Source organism: Protomyctophum parallelum (genome assembly GCF_964188405.1).
Source record: "Protomyctophum parallelum genome assembly, chromosome: 18".
Taxonomy (NCBI): Eukaryota; Metazoa; Chordata; class Actinopteri; order Myctophiformes; family Myctophidae; genus Protomyctophum; species Protomyctophum parallelum.
The window spans coordinates 43,898,309-43,923,320 of NC_139716.1; the positions used below are offsets into that span (position 1 = coordinate 43,898,309).

General features: G+C 43.7%; 1 protein-coding gene across 1 annotated transcript in view; it reads right to left on the minus strand.

Moving 5' to 3' along the window:
- LOC310875288 (low-density lipoprotein receptor-related protein 1-like) overlaps positions 1–25,012 on the minus strand; it is a 285,578-nt gene that overhangs the window by 1,045 nt on the left and 259,521 nt on the right. Inside the window, 13 exon segments of the mRNA XM_083788472.1 lie at positions 2,750–2,894; positions 11,514–11,607; positions 12,608–12,681; positions 13,278–13,385; positions 13,940–14,123; positions 15,150–15,311; positions 15,717–15,890; positions 16,877–17,017; positions 18,429–18,605; positions 20,982–21,101; positions 21,335–21,441; positions 22,082–22,263; positions 23,005–23,294. Coding sequence (XP_083644598.1) covers positions 2,750–2,894; positions 11,514–11,607; positions 12,608–12,681; positions 13,278–13,385; positions 13,940–14,123; positions 15,150–15,311; positions 15,717–15,890; positions 16,877–17,017; positions 18,429–18,605; positions 20,982–21,101; positions 21,335–21,441; positions 22,082–22,263; positions 23,005–23,294 — 1,958 coding nt within the window.

Here is a 25,012-nt window from a genome sequence, read left to right on the forward strand (position 1 = left end):
TGCTTTAGGGTACTCAATAGGAGCTGCATGTTGAAGTGGGGTTCTTTAGGGTGCTCAATAGGAGCTGCATGTTGAAGTGGGGTTCTTTAGGGTACTCAATAGGAGCTGCATGTTGAAGTGGGGTTCTTTAGGGTACTCAATAGGAGCTGCATGTTGAAGTGGGGTTCTTTAGGGTACTCAATAGGAGCTGCATGTTGAAGTGGGGTTCTTTAGGGTGCTCAATAGGAGCTGCATGTTGAAGTGGGGTTCTTTAGGGTACTCAATAGGAGCTGCAGGTTGAAGTGGGGTGCTTTAGGGTACTCAATAGGAGCTGCATGTTGACGTGGGGTGCTTTAGGGTACTCAATAGGAGCTGCATGTTGACGTGGGGTTCTTTAGGGTACTCAATAGGAGCTGCATGTTGAAGTGGGGTTCTTTAGGGTACTCAATAGGAGCTGCATGTTGAAGTGGGGTGCTTTAGGGTACTCAATAGGAGCTGCATGTTGAAGTGGGGTTCTTTAGGGTACTCAATAGGAGCTGCATGTTGACGTGGGGTTCTTTAGGGTACTCAATAGGAGCTGCATGTTGAAGTGGGGTGCTTTAGGGTACTCAATAGGAGCTGCATGTTGAAGTGGGGTGCTTTAGGGTACTCAATAGGAGCTGCATGTTGAAGTGGGGTTCTTTAGGGTACTCAATAGGAGCTGCATGTTGAAGTGGGGTGCTTTAGGGTACTCAATAGGAGCTGCATGTTGAAGTGGGGTTCTTTAGGGTACTCAATAGGAGCTGCATGTAGTGAAGTGGGGTTCTTTAGGGTACTCAATAGGAGCTGCATGTAGTGAAGTGGGGTTCTTTAGGGTACTCAATAGGAGCTGCATGTTGTGAAGTGGGGTTCTTTAGGGTACTCAATAGGAGCTGCATGTTGAAGTGGGGTGCTTTAGGGTACTCAATAGGAGCTGCATGTTGAAGTGGGGTTCTTTAGGGTACTCAATAGGAGCTGCATGTTGAAGTGGGGTTCTTTAGGGTACTCAATAGGAGCTGCATGTTGAAGTGGGGTTCTTTAGGGTACTCAATAGGAGCTGCATGTTGAAGTGGGGTTCTTTAGGGTACTCAATAGGAGCTGCATGTTGAAGTGGGGTTCTTTAGGGTACTCAATAGGAGCTGCATGTTGAAGTGGGGTTCTTTAGGGTACTCAATAGGAGCTGCATGTTGAAGTGGGGTTCTTTAGGGTACTCAATAGGAGCTGCATGTTGCCGGTGTGAAGGCTGGAGACGGAGTGAGGAGTGTGGGGTGAGTTGCTGCTTATATGTGGCACACCTAAACTGTGATTGGCTAGTGAGTTGAGTGGTGTGAGGGCAAACACATGTGTGATTGTGGATGCAGGGAATGGGGAGTGTCCACCAGAGGCTGCCATTCTGACAGCATGGATATAATTCACAACATGATATAGGCCTATATCACTCATTGAAATTGGAACATATTTGAAGGAGATACAATGGGCGAGCCATTTTCTTTTAGGATTTTGAATAGTCAACTCGACAACTCGCCTCCACTGCTCGCAAAGTGCTTCCGGACAATGACGTGTGGCCTTGAATGATCACTCTTTCTAAAGCCTTTGATTTTGTACAACAAATAGTTTTCGAAGAATCCAACAAGCTCACAACTATGACGCACTGTGACCTTGTAGATGAACTCTTTTCAGAGCCCAACACACACCCAAGCGCAACCAAACAAACTGGATCTCTTCTCCGCCTGTCCATCCCTATAATATTTTTGTCTAGTTTTCAGTAGACGGATTCTTCTTTTGTTTTTCACTTCTGTTATTATGAGTGTTCTTCAGTACTGTAGTACCACCTGGTATGGATGTTTGTCTGCAGCCCTAAAGTCACAACTGCTGCAACAACTGAACATTTGTTCAAAGATTGTTGGACAACAACTTCAGAAACTTTATACATCCACGTATGATAACAGCATCCTAAGGTTAGCGAGGAATATCACCTCTAATACTAAGCATGTGTTGTATGGAGAATATAGGTTGCTGCCTTCAGGAAGGAGATATGGTGTACCAGCATACAATAAGGTCAGACTAAAGAGGTCCTTTGTCTACCAGTCGACCTTGAGGCTTAATCAGGAGTTGTAGTAGCCACAGGATGATCTAAGCGGTGGATATTGCCCTTGTCTTCATGTCTTTATGTATGTACAGTAAATTGTCTTGTTCTTTGTGTTATGTCAAATGTGTGTATATGTGTTTCTGCATACTTAGCTGCTGTGTCGCAAGACAAATTTCAGTGTGAACTGACAATAAAGTACTATATCATATCATATCATTTGTTGATGAAATTGCCAGTATACTTCACCATAGTTTTAGTCATCATGATGACCATGGATATGCTCTAAAAGTCTTTAAGACATCTTAACCCTTTCCTCACCTTGTCCGGGTCCAACGTTTCAATAGCTAAAGCATAACAAACGGGTCAAAAGACCTTTTTTAACCCTTTCCTCACCTTGTCCGGGTCCAACGTTTCAATAGCTAAAGCATAACAAACGGGTCATAAGACCTTTTTTAACCCTTTCCTCACCTTGTCCGGGTCTAACGTTTCAATAGCTAAAGCATAACAAACGGGTCATAAGACCTATTTTAACCCTTTCCTCACCTTGTCCGGGTCCAGCGTGAAGTCCTTTTTTAACCCTTTCCTCACCTTGTTCGGGTCCAACGTTTCAATAGCTAAAGCATAACAAACGGGTCATAAGACCTATTTTAACCCTTTCCTCACCTTGTCCGGGTCCAGCGTGAAGTCCGCGTCCAGCAGCTCTCCGGCGTCGTCCTCTGTCTCTCCCTCGTAGATCTTGTATGCAGGGTTTCCGATCTCCACGTTCATCGCCCCGTTGGTCATCCTCTGGTGCTGGAAGCCCTTGGCCCTACGGGGGGGACGGGGGGGGACGGGGTCACTAAGGGGTCACTGGGGCCCGATCCACAGTAGCCTGGTTAATAAACCAGACCGGCAGTGTGATTTGAGTCTGGTTTATTAGCCAGGCTAGATCCACAGGGCCGGCCGCCAGCAGTCTTTAAGGAGCGTATATATATACATATATATGTATATATATACATATATATGTATATATACATATATATACAGAAGCGATATAAATAGCATGGTCACGTCACAAGGGAGGGCAAAGTGTCACATTATACTGTCAACACCATCCATGGAACCACAGCACAGCCAACCTAGAAAATATATATTATATATATTTACAATAACAACAACACTACACAACACAATAACAACAACACCATCCATGGAACCACAGCACAGCCAACCTAGAAAATATATATTATATATATTTACAATAACAAACAGCATTCATCTACTGCAGCGGGAAGGGGGGGGGGTAATTATTATTAATTTGTTGGGGGGGGGGTCCCCCAGACATGATTAGCTTAACTGTTTAAGTGCCAGGACCGTAATCCCGTCTTATGGACGTCTTTGCAATGGGTGCCAAAGACGATTTACAAATTTCTTTTTTTACATTTATTTTTAAAACGTCCTCTCTTTTTTGGCGCGGAAGGAGTTTTAATGTGCAATATTGTTTTCTCATCCAACAGCAGACAGCATATTATATATGTGTATATACATACATACATACATACATCTGCACATTTCTATAAGAGACCTTTTTTTTAATACCAAATTGACCAAATTGTCAAATATTACGTGAGAATTAAAGAAGCACACGTTGTGGAAAAATAGCCGATCTACAAGCTCACAACGCCTCCTCACATCAGCTACGTTCACAGTGTTTATCTGTGGGACTCGATGGAGTGGAACTAAAGCTTTGGGAACCTTCGCACTACGCTGTCTCTGGACCTGTATCTATAAGCTCTGCTGGACATTTACTTATTTTGGTTTTTGTTTACGTTACGTCACGTTAGCTTCTTTTTTTTTTTAATATATTTTTTATCCCACGATTTTGTAACCCATTTTTCACCCCTGTGTCAATCATCTAATGTGATCCTGGGCTCTACACACCCTCCACCAACCTGGGGAGAGCAACGGACTTAACTCATGCTTCCTTCATGCTTAAGTGTCCAAGTTGCTCCTTTACACCTGACAGGGGGGAGTTTCCCTGGTTGGACGTAGCGCGTGGAAGGAACACGTTATTCCAACCAGTTCCTTTCCCCTCCATCAGGCGCCCCGGCTGGCCAGGGGGAGGCAGTTTAGAGACCAGGATTACTGCATGTTTTTGTGAGGGTACCTACTACCTACCCTAGGGGACACGGGGAGAACATGCAAACTCCACACAGAAAGGCCCTTTTGCCAACCCCGCCTTCGGGTATGGGCACTGATGACGCGGAGGAGGAAACACGCCGCCAGCACCCACAGCGCCCCGAGCGGGAATCGAACCCAGGACCTTCTAGCTGTGAGGCGACAGCACTACCAACTGTGCCACCGTGCCCCTTCACGTTAGCTTCTTGAAGAAGAATGCTGTCGCAGTGTCTGTCTCTCTACAGCAGCGGTTCTCAACCAGTGGTCCGGGGACCACCAGGGGTCCTTGAGTGGGTTCCAGGTGGTCCGAGGACCACCAGTGGTCCTCGGACCACCAGTGGTCCGGGGACCATCAGTGGTCCTTGAGTGGGTTCCAGGTGGTCCCCATGCAGCTAAATAGAGGAGAGTTGTTAACCAAATGGACCCTTCTAGATCTTTAACTCTTGAGAGGGTCAAAGGAAACCATATTTGGTTTCATTTGACCCTCTCAAGACTAAAGAGTTCAATCTGCATTACTTAATTTACAAGAAGTCTACATGATTGAATAATGTAGAATAATTGTTATTTTAATTAACGACAACAACATATTCTTTATAGTTTTGGGTCTGAGAGGCTAATTGTCATCAGACGGTGGTTCTGTGTCTCAAATACCCAATAAATAAATAAAAACCTTGAAATGAAAAGGGTTGAAAACCACGGCTCTATATGACAGACACTACTGACACAAACCACAGACAGACACACACACACACACACACACACACACACACACACACACACACACACACACACACACACACACACACAGTACACTACAATACAGCACAATAATGAGTATGTCTTAAATGCCCAAACCATTGGATTGCATTGGTGTGGTTGACTCTTTTAATCTGCATCAGACTAAAGTGTCCATAACTCAAAGCTATAGGAGCACAATAATATCACAACATTGACCACAGGACTATATCTAATAAATACCACGCCACAACCAAGACTCATGACTGAGAGAGGAGAGGAGAGGAGAGGAGAGGAGAGGAGAGGAGAGGAGAGGAGAGGAGAGGAGAGGAGAGGAGAGGAGAGGAGAGGAGAGGAGAGGAGAGGAGAGGAGAGGAGAGGAGAGGAGAGGAGAGGATGTATAGGTGAAGGCGTTGCCCTGGAAACCGTTACCGCGGGTGTCTGGAGCAGGGCCTGCCGCTAGACCTGAGGAGAGACGGTTATTTAGAGAGGAGACGAACAGATGGTTATATGTGACCGCTTCCGACCGAGGGTAAGTCATGTAGGTTGTTCAGTTTGACCCTATCCCATTAAAACACCACAGGCGTAATGTTGGGAGTCCGTATCGTTTGGCCGTAATTGTCGTCCGAAGTTAGTTACAAAAAAATGCCAGAAATGACAGAATGTCATTGAATCACGTGTCGCGGGTGGGTTAATCAACCCAGAGCCAAAAGCAATTCCATTTTCATCCATAGGGGTCGCCGAAAATGCAAAAGAATTAACCGTTTGTTGCAGAAAAAATATTTTTTGGGGGGATAAATCCCCTCCGAATAACTTCCACATGATCGCAGGGGTGACGTGACATTGTAATTGGCTAGCAAAACTAGTGGGAGGGGCCTATGTAAGCGATTGCGGCAACCACACTTTTCCAAAATTTGCGACTTTTCTAGTTTCAGACATGCTCTAGTATGTGAAGAGTCTGCCTGTGATATTAACTCATTTATTATCCCAGACATGCTCTAGTATGTGAAGAGTCTGCCTGTGATATTAACTCATTTATTATCCCAGACATGCTCTAGTATGTGAAGAGTCTGCCTGTGATATTAACTCATTTATTATTCCAGACATGCTCTAGTATGTGAAGAGTCTGCCTGTGATATTAACTCATTTATTATTCCAGACATGCTCTAGTCTGTGAAGAGTCTGCCTGTGATATTAACTCATTTATTATCTCAGACATGCTCTAGTATGTGAAGAGTCTGCCTGTGATATTAACTCATTTATTATTCCAGACATGCTCTAGTATGTGAAGAGTCTGCCTGTGATATTAACTCATGTATTATTCCAGACATGCTCTAGTGTGTGAAGAGTCTGCCTGTGATATTAACTCATGTATTATTCCAGACATGCTCTAGTATGTGAAGAGTCTGCCTGTGATATTAACTCATGTATTATTCCAGACATGCTCTAGTGTGTGAAGAGTCTGCCTGTGATATTAACTCATGTATTATTCCAGACATGCTCTAGTCTGTGAAGAGTCTGCCTGTGATATTAACCCATTTATTATCCCAGACATGCTCTAGTATGTGAAGAGTCTGCCTGTGATATTAACTCATTTATTATCCCAGACATGCTCTAGTATGTGAAGAGTCTGCCTGTGATATTAACTCATTTATTATCCCAGACATGCTCTAGTATGTGAAGAGTCTGTCTGTGATATTAACTCATTTATTATTCCAGACATGCTCTAGTGTGTGAAGAGTCTGCCTGTGATATTAACTCATTTATTATTATTCCAGACATGCTCTAGTATGTGAAGAGTCTGTCTGTGATATTAACTCATTTATTATTCCAGACATGCTCTAGTATGTGAAGAGTCTGCCTGTGATATTAACTCATTTATTATGTCAGACATGCTCTAGTATGTGAAGAGTCTGTCTGTGATATTAACTCATTTATTATTCCAGACATGCTCTAGTCTGTGAAGAGTCTGCCTGTGATATTAACTCATTTATTACAGACATGCTCTAGTATGTGAAGAGTCTGCCTGTGATGTTAACTCATTTATTATTCCAGACATGCTCTAGTGTGTGAAGAGTCTGTCTGTGATATTAACTCATTTATTATTCCAGACATGCTCTAGTCTGTGAAGAGTCTGCCTGTGATATTAACTCATTTATTATTACAGACATGCTCTAGTATGTGAAGAGTCTGCCTGTGATATTAACTCATTTATTATTACAGACATGCTCTAGTCTGTGAAGAGTCTGCCTGTGATATTAACTCATTTATTATCACAGACATGCTCTAGTCTGTGAAGAGTCTGCCTGTGATATTAACTCATTTATTATCACAGACATGCTCTAGTCTGTGAAGAGTCTGCCTGTGATATTAACTCATTTATTATTCCAGACATGCTCTAGTATGTGAAGAGTCTGTCTGTGATATTAACTCATTTATTATTCCAGACATGCTCTAGTATGTGAAGAGTCTGCCTGTGATATTAACTCATTTATTATCTCAGACATGCTCTAGTATGTGAAGAGTCTGCCTGTGATATTAACTCATTTATTATTAGAGACATGCTCTAGTATGTGAAGAGTCTGTCTGTGATATTAACTCATTTATTATTCCAGACATGCTCTAGTATGTGAAGAGTCTGTCTGTGATATTAACTCATTTATTATTCCAGACATGCTCTAGTATGTGAAGAGTCTGTCTGTGATATTAACTCATTTATTATTCCAGACATGCTCTAGTGTGTGAAGAGTCTGCCTGTGATATTAACTCATTTATTATTCCAGACATGCTCTAGTGTGTGAAGAGTCTGTCTGTGATATTAACTCATTTATTATTCCAGACATGCTCTAGTATGTGAAGAGTCTGCCTGTGATATTAACTCATTTATTATCTCAGACATGCTCTAGTATGTGAAGAGTCTGCCTGTGATATTAACTCATTTATTATTAGAGACATGCTCTAGTATGTGAAGAGTCTGTCTGTGATATTAACTCATTTATTATCTCAGACATGCTCTAGTCTGTGAAGAGTCTGCCTGTGATATTAACTCATTTATTATCTCAGACATGCTCTAGTCTGTGAAGAGTCTGCCTGTGATATTAACTCATTTATTATTAGAGACATGCTCTAATATGTGAAGAGTCTGTCTGTGATATTAACTCATTTATTATTACAGACATGCTCTAGTATGTGAAGAGTCTGTCTGTGATATTAACTCATTTATTATTCCAGACATGCTCTAGTCTGTGAAGAGTCTGCCTGTGATATTAACTCATTTATTATTCCAGACATGCTCTAGTATGTGAAGAGTCTGCCTGTGATATTAACTCATTTATTATTACAGACATGCTCTAGTATGTGAAGAGTCTGCCTGTGATATTAACTCATTTATTATTCCAGACATGCTCTAGTATGTGAAGAGTCTGTCTGTGATATTAACTCATTTATTATCTCAGACATGCTCTAGTATGTGAAGAGTCTGCCTGTGATATTAACTCATTTATTATTCCAGACATGCTCTAGTATGTGAAGAGTCTGCCTGTGATATTAACTCATTTATTATTCCAGACATGCTCTAGTATGTGAAGAGTCTGCCTGTGATATTAACTCATTTATTATTCCAGACATGCTCTAGTATGTGAAGAGTCTGCCTGTGATATTAACTCATTTATTATTCCAGACATGCTCTAGTATGTGAAGAGTCTGTCTGTGATATTAACTCATTTATTATTCCAGACATGCTCTAGTCTGTGAAGAGTCTGCCTGTGATATTAACTCATTTATTAGACATGCTCTAGTGTGTGAAGAGTCTGCCTGTGATATTAACTCATTTATTAGACATGCTCTAGTATGTGAAGAGTCTGCCTGTGATATTAACTCATTTATTAGACATGCTCTAGTCTGTGAAGAGTCTGCCTGTGATATTAACTCATTTATTATCTCAGACATGCTCTAGTCTGTGAAGAGTCTGCCTGTGATATTAACTCATTTATTACAGACATGCTCTAGTATGTGAAGAGTCTGCCTGTGATATTAACTCATTTATTACAGACATGCTCTAGTCTGTGAAGAGTCTGTCTGTGATATTAACTCATTTATTACAGACATGCTCTAGTGTGTGAAGAGTCTGCCTGTGATATTAACTCATTTATTATTCCAGACATGCTCTAGTATGTGAAGAGTCTGCCTGTGATATTAACTCATGTATTATTACAGACATGCTCTAGTATGTGAAGAGTCTGCCTGTGATATTAACTCATTTATTATTCCAGACATGCTCTAGTATGTGAAGAGTCTGCCTGTGATATTAACTCATTTATTATTCCAGACATGCTCTAGTATGTGAAGAGTCTGCCTGTGATATTAACTCATTTATTATGTCAGACATGCTCTAGTATGTGAAGAGTCTGCCTGTGATATTAACTCATTTATTATCTCAGACATGCTCTAGTATGTGAAGAGTCTGCCTGTGATATTAACTCATTTATTATCTCAGACATGCTCTAGTCTGTGAAGAGTCTGCCTGTGATATTAACTCATTTATTATTCCAGACATGCTCTAGTGTGTGAAGAGTCTGCCTGTGATATTAACTCATTTATTATTCCAGACATGCTCTAGTCTGTGAAGAGTCTGCCTGTGATATTAACTCATTTATTCCAGACATGCTCTAGTATGTGAAGAGTCTGCCTGTGATATTAACTCATTTATTATTCCAGACATGCTCTAGTCTGTGAAGAGTCTGCCTGTGATATTAACTCATTTATTATTATTACAGACATGCTCTAGTATGTGAAGAGTCTGCCTGTGATATTAACTCATTTATTATTCCAGACATGCTCTAGTATGTGAAGAGTCTGCCTGTGATATTAACTCATTTATTATTATTCCAGACATGCTCTAGTATGTGAAGAGTCTGCCTGTGATATTAACTCATTTATTATGTCAGACATGCTCTAGTATGTGAAGAGTCTGCCTGTGATATTAACTCATTTATTACAGACATGCTCCAGTATGTGAAGAGTCTGCCTGTGATATTAACTCATTTATTATTCCAGACATGCTCTAGTATGTGAAGAGTCTGTCTGTGATATTAACTCATTTATTATTCCAGACATGCTCTAGTATGTGAAGAGTCTGCCTGTGATATTAACTCATTTATTATTCCAGACATGCTCTAGTGTGTGAAGAGTCTGTCTGTGATATTAACTCATTTATTATTCCAGACATGCTCTAGTATGTGAAGAGTCTGCCTGTGATATTAACTCATTCATTATTACAGACATGCTCTAGTGTGTGAAGAGTCTGCCTGTGATATTAACTCATTTATTATTATTACAGACATGCTCCAGTATGTGAAGAGTCTGCCTGTGATATTAACTCATTTTGGATAAAACATAAACATCAGTTTTTCTCCTGAACAGTTAGTCTTGCCGCCATGACTGTCTCTGTGTCAAACAGAGTCACGTAAAGGAACTTGGCTGCAGTGTGTAGTGTGCAGTGTGTAGTGTGTAGTGTGTAGTGTGCGGTGTGCGGTGTGCAGTGTGCAGTGTGCAGTGTGCAGTGTGTAGTGTGTAGTGTGTAGTGTGCAGTGTGTAGTGTGTGGTGTGTAGTGTGTAGTGTGTAGTGTGCAGTGTGTAGTGTGTAGTGTGTAGTGTGTGGTACCAGCATTCAAATCCGAGGGGGGTAAACAAATGTCTGGCCTTCTTTGGCCCCCTGGTGGTCGTGGAATGATCTACAGTCCAGACTAAAATTGGCGTTGAAAGTTCCCTTAAGAAGTTTCAAAAGGATCATCTTAAATGCACATGTGTGGATATGTACTAGCCTATGTTCATGTCTATCTATTTATTATATCGGCTCAGATCGTGTAGATCGTGTATATGGTGTATTTTGCCCTGCTACTAAAAAGTAGGACAGGTGACTTGTTGTATTTATGCATATAGGTACACTTTAAGGTGTATTATGGATGTTGTATTTATGCATATAGGTACACTTTAAGGTGTATTATGGATGTTGTATTTGCTGGTTCAAAATGTAACATTGACGATGTGGTATTGAAGTGTAATCTTATTTCTGCCTCTTGGCCTTCAGTTCCCACCTGAGACGCCGTCTCAATGTGATTTTACTGGTTAAATAAAGGTTAATTAATCAGACCAGTGTGTGTCCAGTGGAAACCTCGTATATATGAATCTGATCTCAGGTCAGAATGGGTTAATCAGACCCAGTGTGTGTCCAGTGGAAACCTTGTATATATGAATCTGATCTCAGGTCAGAATGGGTTAATCAGACCCAGTGTGTGTCCAGTGGAAACCTCGTATGAATCTGATCTCAGGTCAGAATGGGTTAATCAGACCCAGTGTGTGTCCAGTGGAAACCTCGTATGAATCTGATCTCAGGTCAGAATGGGTTAAATAAAAAGAGGAGAGAAGAAAATAAAAGGGGGTCTCTCCACACACACACACACACACACACACACACACACACACACACACACACACACACACACACACACACACACACACACTGTGTTGGACTCACCCACTCATCCTCTTGCGGTACCAGAACAACGCTCCTCCAGCCAACAGAACCAGCAGCAGTAAGATGAGGACCGGGATCACTATGGAGGCAGTGTCTGCACGCACGCACACGCACACACACGCACGCACGCACGCACGCACGCACGCACGCACGCACGCACGCACGCACGCACGCACGCACGCACGCACGCACGCACGCACGCACGCACGCACGCACGCGCGCACGCGCACACACACACACACACACACACACACACACACACACACACACACACACACACACACACACACACACACACAAACACACACAAACACACACAAACACGCACAAACACGCACAAACACACACAAACACACACAAACACACACACACACACACACACAAACACACACACACAAACACGCACAAACACACACACAAACACACACACACACACACACACACACACACACACACACACACACACACGGATACCACGGTTATTACTAGAAACCAAAAAGACTAGGGGCTCTATTTTTGTCACTGCCTATTTAATGACCTCACCGCTTATATGAGCGGTGAGGTCCCTATACTTATTTTCCTTTTTTTGGAAATTTTGAAAATACATTTTAGCCCCTCCCCCTTTAGCCCCTCCCCCTTTAGCCCCTCCTATGTCCAGCTCCTATGTCCACTTTTGTGTAAACACAAAAGTGAGGAGGCAGATTGTGATTGGCCGGAATAAGATGATGTGTGAACATTTTTCGTCCGACTATTCTTCCCAAAAAGTCGGCCGACTATTTTCCCCAAAAGACATCCTAAATCCAATTAAAAAAAAAAACCTGCCGTTGCAATACAGATAAGAGCGCCCCTCACTTCACACGGGTGTGATTATTTTTTTAAATAGTTCAAATCAAGCCAATCTACAAGATCACAACGTGACGTCATAGAACAGCTCGTAAAATGTTTTATGAAAATATTTAAAAAAAGGCAAAGAGGTTTAGGAGATATACAGGGTTTTATAGGCAGTGACGGAAACAGAGCCCTGGCCTAGATGTTATAAAGAAATATGAAAATATATTAATTTCTTCGAATCAGGTGATTGTTACTGTACTCACGTCCTCCTGACCCTGTGGGGTCACTGGGCGTGGCCTCCACCTCACAGCGATGCCCCGCCCACCCTGACGAACACCTGTCCGAACACACACACACACACGCACGCACACACACACACAGAGAAACAGCACAGGATTACAGGTGTGTTAAAGCCTATTCATAGTCTGACTTTTCGGTGGTGAGCTGACCACCGCTCCGGTGGTGAGGTGACCACCGCTCCGGTGGTGAGGTGACCACCGCTCCGGTGGTGAGGTGACCACCGCTCCGGTGGTGAGCTGACCACCGCTCCGGTGGTGAGCTGACCACCGCTCCGGTGGTGAGGTGACCACCGCTCCGGTGGTGAGCTGACCACCGCTCCGGTGGTGAGCTGACCACCGCTCCGGTGGTGAGGTGACCACCGCTCCGGTGGTGAGATGACCACCTCTCCGGTGGTGAGGTGACCACCGCTCCGGTGGTGAGCTGACCACCGGAGCTGAAATAACGTTGAGCGGTGGTGAGTAAAAACAGAGAGAAGGGCTGGAGCGGTGGCGGTGGTTTGCCCATATTTATTATTATTACTCATCAGGAGCAGATATATAATGTCTTTATGTATGTGTGTTACTGTACCTGCACTGGGGGAGCTGGGTGAGCAGATATATAATGTCTTTATGTACAGTATGTGTGTTACTGTACCTGCACTGGGGGAGCTGTGTGAGCGGGTTGACAGAACACTGTCCGTTGGCACAGTACTCGTTAGAGTCACATGTGTAACAGCTGGGCTGGACTCTGCCATTCGGACAACTGTTAGTGAGAGACAGAGAGACAGTTCACATGTTAGACAGACCTGTGTGTGTGTGTGTGTGTGTGTGTGTGTGTGTGTGTGTGTGTGTGTGTGTGTGTGTGTGTGTGTGTGTGTGTGTGTGTGTGTGTGTGTGTGTGTGTGTGTGTGTGCGTGCAATCACATACTAACTGCATGCTAATATGTATGCTGTTACATAATACATAGTATTACACATACTATCTTGCATAGTACTACATACTAATCTGTATGTTATTCCACATACTATTAATGTGTAAGTTGTTCCACATATGTTTGCTTTCAGACCACACTGAATGTTAGGACAAGTGCCCCATCTGGTGATCAGCAGAGGTACTACACAAAGCTCAGTGGCCTTGTGGTTAAGACAACGTTTGGGCCGTGAACGGCCTTCATCAGGTGACCTGATCACCTGATGAAGGCCGTTCACGGCCCAAACGTTGTGCCTTATTTATGGTGTATTGAATAAAAAGCAAACACCTTGGAGCAAACCTGTGTGCGGACTCTCCTCTCTTCACTAAATTAAAACACCACTCACATGCAGGTGACCTCCCCGCCCGTGGGAGACACGTCGGTGGGGATGCACTTCCCGTCGCGGCAGTAGTGACACTTGTCCACCTCGCAGCGTCCGCCCTGGTACTGGGGAGGACAGCGGCACTGCTTACTGCCGTCTGGGCTCTGGAGGCACGTCCCCTTGTTGTGGCAGTGGCCCTCACAGCTGCCTGCGCACGCACACACACACACACACACACACACACACACACACACACACACACACATGGATGAGGACAGTGGCCCTCACAGCTGCCTGCGCACGCACACACACACACATGAATGAGGCCAGTGGCCCTCACAGCTGCCTGCTCACGCACGCACAATAATTTAGGCATTTAACAGGTCTACGCTCTTTTGTTTTTTAATATATTTTTTATCCCACAATTTTGTAACCCATTTTTCACCCCTGTGTCAATCATCTAATGTGATCCTGGGCTCTACACACCCTCCACCAACCTAGTCCCCATATATGGGGGACAAGGAGAGAGCAACCTAGTCCCCATATATGGGGGACAAGGGGAGAGCAACGGACTTGAACTCATGCTTCCTTCATGCCTGAGTGTCCAAGTTGCTCCTTTACACCTGACAGGGGGGAGTTTCCCTGGTTGGACGTAGCGCGTGGAAGGAACACGTTATTCCAAACAGTTCCTTTCCCCTCCATCAGGCGCCCCGGCTGGCCAGGGGGAGGCAGTATAGAGACCAGTTCCTTTCCCCTCCATCAGGCGCCCCGGCTGGCCAGGGGGAGGCAGTTTAGAGACCAGGATTACTGCATGTTTTTTGTGAGGGTACCTACCCTCTACGGTCTACGCTCTTGATCCTTACATTTAAGCAAAAACAAAGCAAAAAGCATGGAATATACATCACATAATATAAAAAGTAGTTATCATGAATCGTGTATAAACTAAGAACGTAACAGTGGAGTATCTATGTCAAGTTTATACTATATTATATATCATACAATATACATGTGTACTATATAAAGTGCTATGACTACAGAAAATGCAATTCTAGTGCTGTCTACGTAACGAGCTATAAGTCTGTCTAAAATACTATGCATGCACGCACGGACGCAGAGATATATGCAGGCACACACACACACACACACACACACACACACACACACACACACACACACACACTGGAACCTCCTGAAGGAGCCAGTGGTCCCCAGGACCACTGGTTGAGGAACTCACTGTATTGACACTGGTCTCCCAGGAAGCGGTGCGGACAGCGGCAGACGGGCTGGTTCCCGGCGCTGACCGAACAGTTCCCTCCGTTAAGGCAGTATTCTGAGCAGGTGAGACGGTTACAGGACGGCCCCGTGAAGCCGGAGACACACCGACAGGTGGGGGAGCCTGGGGGGGAGACATACAATATTTTGGACAAAACAAATAATTACAAAGAAGAAAAACAACAAAAAAAGTGTTGTAACCTGCCGTTTTTTATCTACTTTCTAATTCTTTGTTTGGCCCGAAAGATTTGTGTTTGTTGTCATGATTTGTCACGACTCCAGTTGTCTTTGTCCGCGGCGTAAACGTCTTTAAATAAATACTTTAGGAAAAGTCTATGAGGAAAATGAACGGAGAATCATTTCCTGGGCCCTGGTGGTAGGGGGCGGTACTGCGACGCTCTATCTTTAGGTCAACCACACTAATAAGACGTGTAATGGCAGCGTCCTACCTGTAGGGGAGGTGGTGCAGGTGTAGTTACAGCGTCCTACCTGTAGGGGAGGCGGTGCAGGTGTAGTTACAGCGTCCTACCTGTAGGGGAGGCGGTGCAGGTGCCTCCGTTGTGGCAGTAGTCTCTGCACTGGTCCGTCTGACAGACGTCTCCGGCGTAGTTGGGCTGGCAGCGACACTTCTGCTGCTTACGGGCGTTCAGGAAGCAGCTGCCTCCGTTCAGACAGCGCACGGTGCAGGGGCCACTGGGGGGCGCTGTGGGGCAGCAGAACAGACATCTTCATCCAACAATAAGGCTATAAGGCCATTACATGGCTATAGCACTTTGATATCGAAATAATGACACCGATTCATCCTCTGTGTCCTTTTCAAACCTCGTGCCATCTGAGACAAAGACACAGAACCTTGCCGTGGAAAACGGTCCGTTTTTAGTAGGAGTTTTGTCCCCTCAGCCATCACGGCATTAACCCATTTTGGTGTTTTAAACATTATGTTATAATTTAGCTATTGAAAAATAGCAGATCTACAAGCTCATAGCGCGCCACCGAGTGGCGCACTACGAGCTTGTAGGTCTGCTATTTTTTGAAAAATCGAAGAACGACTGACTATAGAAACATAGCTTTTTCAGAAAACTGTCAGGATATAGAAGAACATTTTTAGAATCTGATCTCAGGTCAGAATGGGTTAAACAAACTACCCCACCGATAGGATGGTTCTATATACATATACAGTATACATAATACATTATTGTCCTTTGGGCTAATAATAATCATCTTTATTGGCCCGAAAGTTTGGGCCAATAATAAAGATGATGATTATTATGACTGACACAGAACGCTGTATTCAGCTAAAAATACTTCCAGTGTTGATTCAGCAAAAAACACCCAAGAACAAATATAGCTGTACAGTGGAATGTAAGCTCTGTGTGTGTGTGTGTGTGTGTGTGTGTGTGTGTGTGTGTGTGTGTGCGCGCGCGTGTGCGTGTGCGTGTGTGTGTGCTGGTGGGCGTGCATGCTACTCAGAAACATGGACTCTTATCACCATATTCCAAACTCACCTCAAAACCCACCTGTTTAGGCAGGCCTATGACTCTGTGTGACCTCTGTGTCTTCTGCTGCGAGCTGTGCCCTAGTTCTGTTCTGCCTTTAACTGTGTTTTCGTACTGCTTTTAACCTGTACGGCGACCTTGAGTGCCCTGAATAAAATGTATTATTATTATTATTATTATTATTATGACTCACAGACGGGGGGCAGGGTGGGGGTGGGCAGCTCCACACACGTCCCGTTGTCCAGCGTGCGTCCGTTGGGACAGGTACACACCGGACCGCTGGGGCTCAGCAGACACAGCCACTCACACTTCTTCCTGTCACATGGGTTGGCCACTGAGAGAGAGAGAGAGAGAGAGAGAGAGAGAGAGAGACAATACAAGTCATCAGACTTCCTACAACCACACTTTCTGAAATGAACAATAAGGCCATCCCGTGCCACTGATCATCCTCTCACTGTATCACTGTTTTAACCTCATGCCATCTCTGGACAAAGAAAGACACAGAACCTTTTGCCGTGGGAAAATATGGACTTTAAACATGGCCTGGCTTGAAGCTGTTGTATATTGTGTTTTTGTTTACCTACTCTACTCTATAGGTGGACACAGAAAGGTGTACATTAAGGTGTTCTTTAACTCACTCTCATGCTGCTTGTAAGGGCGGTAGAGTTGTTGTGCAGTGTGTAGTGTGTAGTGTGCAGTGTGCAGTGTGTAGTGTGTACTGTGCAGTGTGCAGTGTGCAGTGTGCAGTGTGTACTGTGCAGTGTGCAGTGTGTAGTGTGCAGTGTGCAGTGTGCAGTGTGCAGTGTGCAGTGTGTACTGTGCAGTGTGCAGTGTGTAGTGTGTGGTGTGTAATGTGTACTGTGTAGTGTGCAGTGTGTAATGTGTACTGTGTAGTGTGCAGTGTGTAGTGTGTACTGTGCAGTGTGCAGTGTGCAGTGTGTACTGTGCAGTGTGCAGTGTGTAGTGTGTGGTGTGTAATGTGTACTGTGTAGTGTGCAGTGTGTAATGTGTACTGTGTAGTGTGCAGTGTGTAGTGTGTACTGTGCAGTGTGCAGTGTGCAGTGTGCAGTGTGTAGTGTGCAGTGTGCAGTGTGCAGTGTGCAGTGTGCAGTGTGCAGTGTGTGGTGTGTAATGTGTACTGTGTAGTGTGCAGTGTGTAATGTGTACTGTGTAGTGTGCAGTGTGTAGTGTGTACTGTGCAGTGTGCAGTGTGCAGTGTGCAGTGTGTAGTGTGCAGTGTGCAGTGTGCCGTGTGCAGTGTGCAGTGTGCCGTGTGCAGTGTGCAGTGTGCCGTGTGCAGTGTGTACTGTGCAGTGTGTAGTGTGCAGTGTGCAGTGTGCAGTGTGCAGTGTGCAGTGTGCAGTGTGCAGTGTGTAGTGTGCAGTGTGCAGTGTGTAGTTTGCAGTGTGCAGTGTGCAGTGTGTAGTGTGCAGTGTGCAGTGTGTAGTGTGTAGTGTGTAGTGTGCAGTGTGCAGTGTGTACTGTGCAGTGTGCAGTGTGCAGTGTGTACTGTGTAGTGTGCAGTGTGCAGTGTGTACTGTGTAGTGTGCAGTGTGCAGTGTGCAGTGTGCAGTGTGTAGTGTGCAGTGTGTACTGTGCAGTGTGCAGTGTGCAGTGTGTATAACTCACTCTCGGGCTGCTTGTAGCGGTGGTAGAGTTGTTGTGCAGTGTGCAGTGTGCCGTGTGCCGTGTGCCGTGTGCAGTGTGCAGTGTGTAGTGTGCAGTGTGCAGTGTGTATAACTCACTCTCGGGCTGCTTGTAGCGGTGGTAGAGCACGATGTCCGTGGCGTGGTTCATGGACGTGGTCAGGCTCTCCGACGCGCCACGTCCGAACTTGTTGACGCGGAACACGTAGTTCTCGTGGTACGTGACGCCATAGATGTAGTCCTCGAACACGTCGATGCTGAACGGGTGGTGGAGGTCTGAGAGAGCGGCACGTTGTGACGGTTACAACTTTACTTCACTTTTTTATTTAACCAGTAAAAACACATCGAGACTCTTTGTCTCTTTTGGAAGTGTGAACTAGAGGCAGAAATAACATTACACCACATCGTAAATGTCACATTTTGGAACGGCAAAATAAATAAAACATCCATAATTCACCTCAAAGTACCGGAACAAGAATGTCACATTATGAGCCTCACAACTTTAACCCATCCTGAAGGTTAGTTGGCGTCTATAGAGCGGCGCAGTCCCTCCCCCTTTCAGAACAACGAACGGCCCAGGAAATGAAAACGCAATGCATTTCCCCATAGGCAGTTTTTATTTAATTTATTTAAAGACCTTTTAAGCGTTGTACGAAGCCAACTCTTGTCGTGACAAATCATGACAACACACACAATATTTCGGGCCAAACAAAGAATTAGAAAGTAGAAAAAAACGTTTTTTTTGTTTGTTGTTTCTTCTTTGTAATTATTTGTTTGGTTCAAAATATTGTGTTTGTTGTCATGAGTTGGCTTTGTCCGCGGCGTAACCGTCTTTAAATAAATAACTCTTTGAAATGTCTATGGGAAAAATGCATTGGGAATCATTTCCTGGGCCTGGCGTCGTCAAGACAGGGGGCGGGACTGCGACGCTCTAACGACACAGAGACACACAGAGAGACACACAGCCCGCACAGAATACAAAACTCTGATGCTGGCATTCAAAGCAACCAAAGGTATGGCTCCCCCATATCTTACAAGTATGATTGAACCCTACAAACCCTCCCGCGCACTCAGATCAGCCAACGCAGGGAAACTGGAAGTACCCTCACTAAAAACGCCGGGACAACGCTCCACACGTCCCAAACTCTTCTCCCTTCTGGCTCCAAAACTGTGGAATGCACTTCCCATTGCAGTCAGAACTGCAGCATCACTCCCAATCTTCCGCCGTAGCCTGAAAACCCACCTTTTCAGACTCCATCATGGCCCATAGCACTTACCCTAACCCCTTAGATAGAATTTCTGTTGGCTTAGATAGCATTTGACTTAGACTTATAGCATGTTATGTAGACAGCACTATAATTGTATTGTATATAGTCATAGCACGCCATAGTACATATGTATAGCATAGTAGTGAATATGTATAGTTTATTATGTATAGTGTATGTATAGTTTCATCATATAGATATTCCACTGTTACCTTCTTAGCTTACGCATGTTTCATGATAAATGCTTTTATGTGATGTATTCCCATGCTTTTGTTCTTGCCTAAATGTAAGTCGCTCTGGATTAAGAGCGTCTGCTAAATGCCTAAATTGTAAATTGTAAATTGTTATATAGTTTAAAGTCCGGTTGAATGGTGTTTAAATATGTACAGTAAAATGTAACGTTATGATTATGACTCAAATGTTGTTGATGCTGCTGTAATTAAATAAATGTAATAAATGTATTTACTGTGATCGATACTGTAATTAAATACATGTAATAAATGTATTTACTGTGATCGATACTGTAATTAAATAAATGTAATAAATGTATTTACTGTGATCGATGCTGTAATTAAATACATGTAATAAATGTATTTACTGTGATCGATACTGTAATTAAATAAATGTAATAAATGTATTTACTGTGATCGATACTGTAATTAAATAAATGTAATAAATGTATTTACTGTGATCGATACTGTAATTAAATAAATGTAATAAATGTATTTACTGTGATCGATGCCGTTAAATAAATGTAATAAATGTATTTACTGTGATCGATGCTGTAATTAAATAAATGTAATAAATGTATTTACTGTGATCGATGCTGTAATTAAATAAATGTAATAAATGTATTTACTGTGATCGATGCTGTAATTAAATAAATGTAATAAATGTATTTACTGTGATCGATGCTGTAATTAAATAAATGTAATAAAAGTATTTACTGTGATCGATACTGTAATTAAATAAATGTAATAAATGTATTTACTGTGATCGATGCTGTAATTAAATAAATGTAATAAATGTATTTACTGTGATCGATGCTGTAATTAAATACATGTAATAAATGTATTTACTGTGATCGATACTGTAATTAAATACATGTAATAAATGTATTTACTGTGATCGATGCTGTAATTAAATAAATGTAATAAATGTATTTACTGTGATCGATACTGTAATTAAATAAATGTAATAAATGTATTTACTGTGATCGATACTGTAATTAAATAAATGTAATAAATGTATTTACTGTGATCGATACTGTAATTAAATAAATGTAATAAATGTATTTACTGTGATCGATGCTGTAATTAAATACATGTAATAAATGTATTTACTGTGATCGATGCTGTAATTAAATAAATGTAATAAATGTATTTACTGTGATCGATGCTGTTAACGGCGATCAGGGCGTCGCTGCCGTTCAGACGGACGGAGCCAATCACAGACAGCTTGGCGTCGGCCCAGTAGAGACGCTCGTTGAAGTAGTCCACCGCCAGACCTGAGGACACACGACCATATACGTACATAATCATATAGTGTTTAGAGATAGATATAGTGTTTGTTGTTGTTATATTTCGAGGGGAAAACAAGAAAACTATCCAACAAGACAGTTTGTACATCTGCTATTTTTGATTCATTATTATTTTTAAACCTTGAATGTGTGAGAACTAGCTGATTTAGAAGGCATTGTATGTGTGTTGCGTTGCGTTGCGTGTGCTGCGTGCGTCTCACCGGTCGGCCACTGGATATTGTCCTCCACCAGAGTCTCTCTCATGGTTCCATCCATGGCTGCAGTCTCTATCTTGGGATGGTTTCCCCAGTCGGCCCAGTACATCTTCCTACAGAAATATAACAGTACCACAGTCAGTACATCTTCCTACAGAAATATAACAGTATCACAGTCAGTACATCTTCCTACAGAAATATAACAGTATCATCAGTATAACAGTACATCTTCCTATAGAAATATAACAGTATCACAGTCAGTACATCTTCCTACAGAAATATAACAGTATCATCAGTATAACAGTACATCTTCCTACAGAAATATGACAGTATCATCAGTATAACAGTACATCTTCCTACAGAAATATGACAGTATCATCAGTATAACAGTACATCTTCCTACAGAAATATAACAGTATCACAGTCTGCCCAGTACTACTCACCCTCCCTGGGGGGTCCCTGGGGGTCCCTGGTACTACTCACCCTCCCTGGGGGGTCCCTGGGGGTCCCTGGTACTACTCACCCTCCCTGGGGGGTCCCTGGGGGTCCCTGGGGGTCCCTGGGGGTCCCTGGGGGTCCATGGGGGTCCCTGGTACTACTCACCCTCTCTGGGGGTCCCTGGGGGTCCCTGGGGGTCCCTGGGGGTCCCTGGTACTACTCACCCTCTCTGGGGGTCCCTGGGGGGTCCCTGGTACTACTCACCCTCCCTGGGGGGTCCCTGGGGGTCCCTGGGGGGTCCCTGGTACTACTCACCCTCTCTGCGGGTCCACCACGATGGCGTAGGGCTCGTCGATCATGCCGGAGATGAGCGTCTTGCGGTGGCGTCCGCCGCTCAGCTGGGCCACCTCGATGACGTCCCGTCCCGAGTCCGTCCAGTACAGGTTAGAGGCCACCCAGTCCACGGCGATGCCCCGCGGCATCTTCAGACCGGGGATCTGAACACAACACACAGGTTAGAGGCCACCCAGTCCACGGCGATGCCCCGCGGCATCTTCAGACCAGGGATCTGAACACAACACACAGGTTAGAGGCCACCCAGTCCACGGCGATGCCCCGCGGCATCTTCAGACCCGGGATCTGAACACAACAACAACCACTTAAACATCTTCAGACCAGGGATCTGAACACAACACACAGGTTAGAGGCCACCCAGTCCACGGCGATGCCCCGCGGCATCTTCAGACCGGGGATCTGAACACAACACACAGGTTAGAGGCCACCCAGTCCACGGCGATGCCCCGCGGCATCTTCAGACCAGGGATCTGAACACAACAACAACCACTTAACCATCTTCAGACCAGGGATCTGAACACAACAACAACCACTTAAACATCTTCATAGTACCTTTCCTTTCCTTAGTCCAGTTACCCTGGGTAAACATAGTACCTTTCCTTTCCTTAGTCCAGTTACCCTGGGTAAACATAGTACCTTTCCTTTCCTTAGTCCAGTTACCCTGGGTAAACATAGTACCTTTCCTTTCCTTAGTCCAGTTACCCTGGGTAAACATAGTACCTTTCCTTTCCTTAGTCCAGTTACCCTGGGTAAACATGGTACCTTTCCTTTCCTTAGTCCAGTTACCCTGGGTAAACATAGTACCTTTCCTTTCCTTAGTCCAGTTACCCTGCAGGGTAAACATAGTACCTTTCCTTTCCTTACACACACACACACACACACACCTCCAGGTCGGTGACCCGCGTGTCGCTCTGGCGCCGATGGCGGTTGTTGTTGTTGTCGTTGTGTGGCGAGGAGGAGGAAGAGGAGGCGGAGCCGGGCAGCTCGTAGGAGGACACGCGGCCCGTGTGCCAGTTGGTCCAGTACACGCGGCCCGTCTTCACGTGCACGTCCATGGCGTCGATGCGCACGTTGGCGTCGCCCTGGAAGACCTGCTCGTAGCGCCAGCTGGGCACGCCCGGGTCCAGGCTGCGGATCTCGTTGTCGTCGGCGATGTAGAGGACCTGCCTCAGCGCTGGGGGGGGGGGGGGGAGGGGGGGGGGTCACATTGATTGATCTGATTGATATCAACACCAACGGGCTGCAACTATTGATTACTTGGCCTGACGTCAGTGTTGTTTTTGGCAGCAAATTTCTATTTTACTTTCAGTCGTTTTCACTTAGTTTTAGTCACATTTTAGTCACCTGGAATGTTCTATAGTGTTTAGTCTAGTTTTAGTCGACTAAATGTCATACGATTTTAATGTGTTTTGACAGGCCTTGATGTCGTTGTAATGACATATTTTACACTTTGGTTGCATGCTGAAAATAGCAGATCTACAATCTCGCAACGCGTCGCAAGATAGCAGATTGTAGATCTGCTATTTTCAGCATGCAACCCAGCATAAAACTGGATCTCTTGTCCACTAGTCCCTTCCTAACATTTTAGTCTAGTTTTTATTTGTTGACGAAATTGTCAGTATATTTAGTCTTAGTTTTAGTCATCATAGATTCGTTTTTATTTAGTTTTAGTCAGTGAAAAAAGGTAGTCGACGAACATTTTTAGTCTTAGTTTTAGTCGACGAAAACAACACTGCCTGACGTCGACATTTATAAAAATGTCTTCTAAATCTTGACATTTTTCTGTCAGGATTTGCGCCACACTTTCACGATTTCTTTCCAAAAATAGCAGACCTACAAGCTCGTAGCTTGAGCTATGAGCTTGTAGATCTGCTATTTTTCAATAGCTAAAGCATATCATAATGCTAACACCAAAAGGGGTTCCCGCCTAAAATGGGTTAATTATAATTGTGATTTTTTTTTAATCATTTTCACCCCCATCATACCTATGTCTCTAATGGTTTGATTGATTGATTGAAATATTTTATTTGCAGAATTACAGTACATTTCAAGCACAAACTCAATACAACGACTGTTAACTGTGAGTGGACGACCCAATTAAGCATTACACTTGTTTACAACAGGGTCCACATTGTTCAATTCATCAAAACATTTAGACGTACAAATAGACACTTCTATATAGTCAAAGAACAGAACAGGAATTCACCATAAAGGAAGTAAAAAGGGAAAATAAACATATACAGTGAGGGGGGGGGGGATTCAGATTTTACGGAGGCCAGTTTCGAATTGCAGCCGTCAAAAAAAACATGACGTCGACACCAATGTACATGGTGCGACTTGGGCACCCTCGCTATATAGATCATTGATTCGAGAATGCCCAGGGTGATTTTATTTTGACTGATTAGTGTGAACTTAAAGGAGAATTCCATGCTAGAATGCTTTCTTATCTTTCTTACCTTTCTTTGTAGTTGTTACGTCCCCACCAAAGAGGTCCAGGTGTTTTTTTGTGCAAAAACTCCTTATTGGCTATTTCCCCTACCATAAGCCCTCAATGAATTGCATTGCATTGAATGGGAATTGAATGGGGCTATGGGGTGTTATGCTAATTCGCTATGCTAATTTCCATCGAAAGAAGTAGTAAAGTGTGCCGCTTGGGATATTATTTACATTATGAAGAGGATATATATAAAAACATTATAATTTTGAGCGATGGAAATAAGCAAATTAGCACAACACCCCATAGCCCCATTCAATTCCCATTCAATTCAATGCAATTCATTTAGGGCTTATGGTAGGGGAAATAGCCAATAAGGAGCTTTTGCACAAAATAACACCTGGACCTCTTTGGTGGGGACGTAACAACTACAAAGAAAGGTAAGAAAGCCTTTTAGT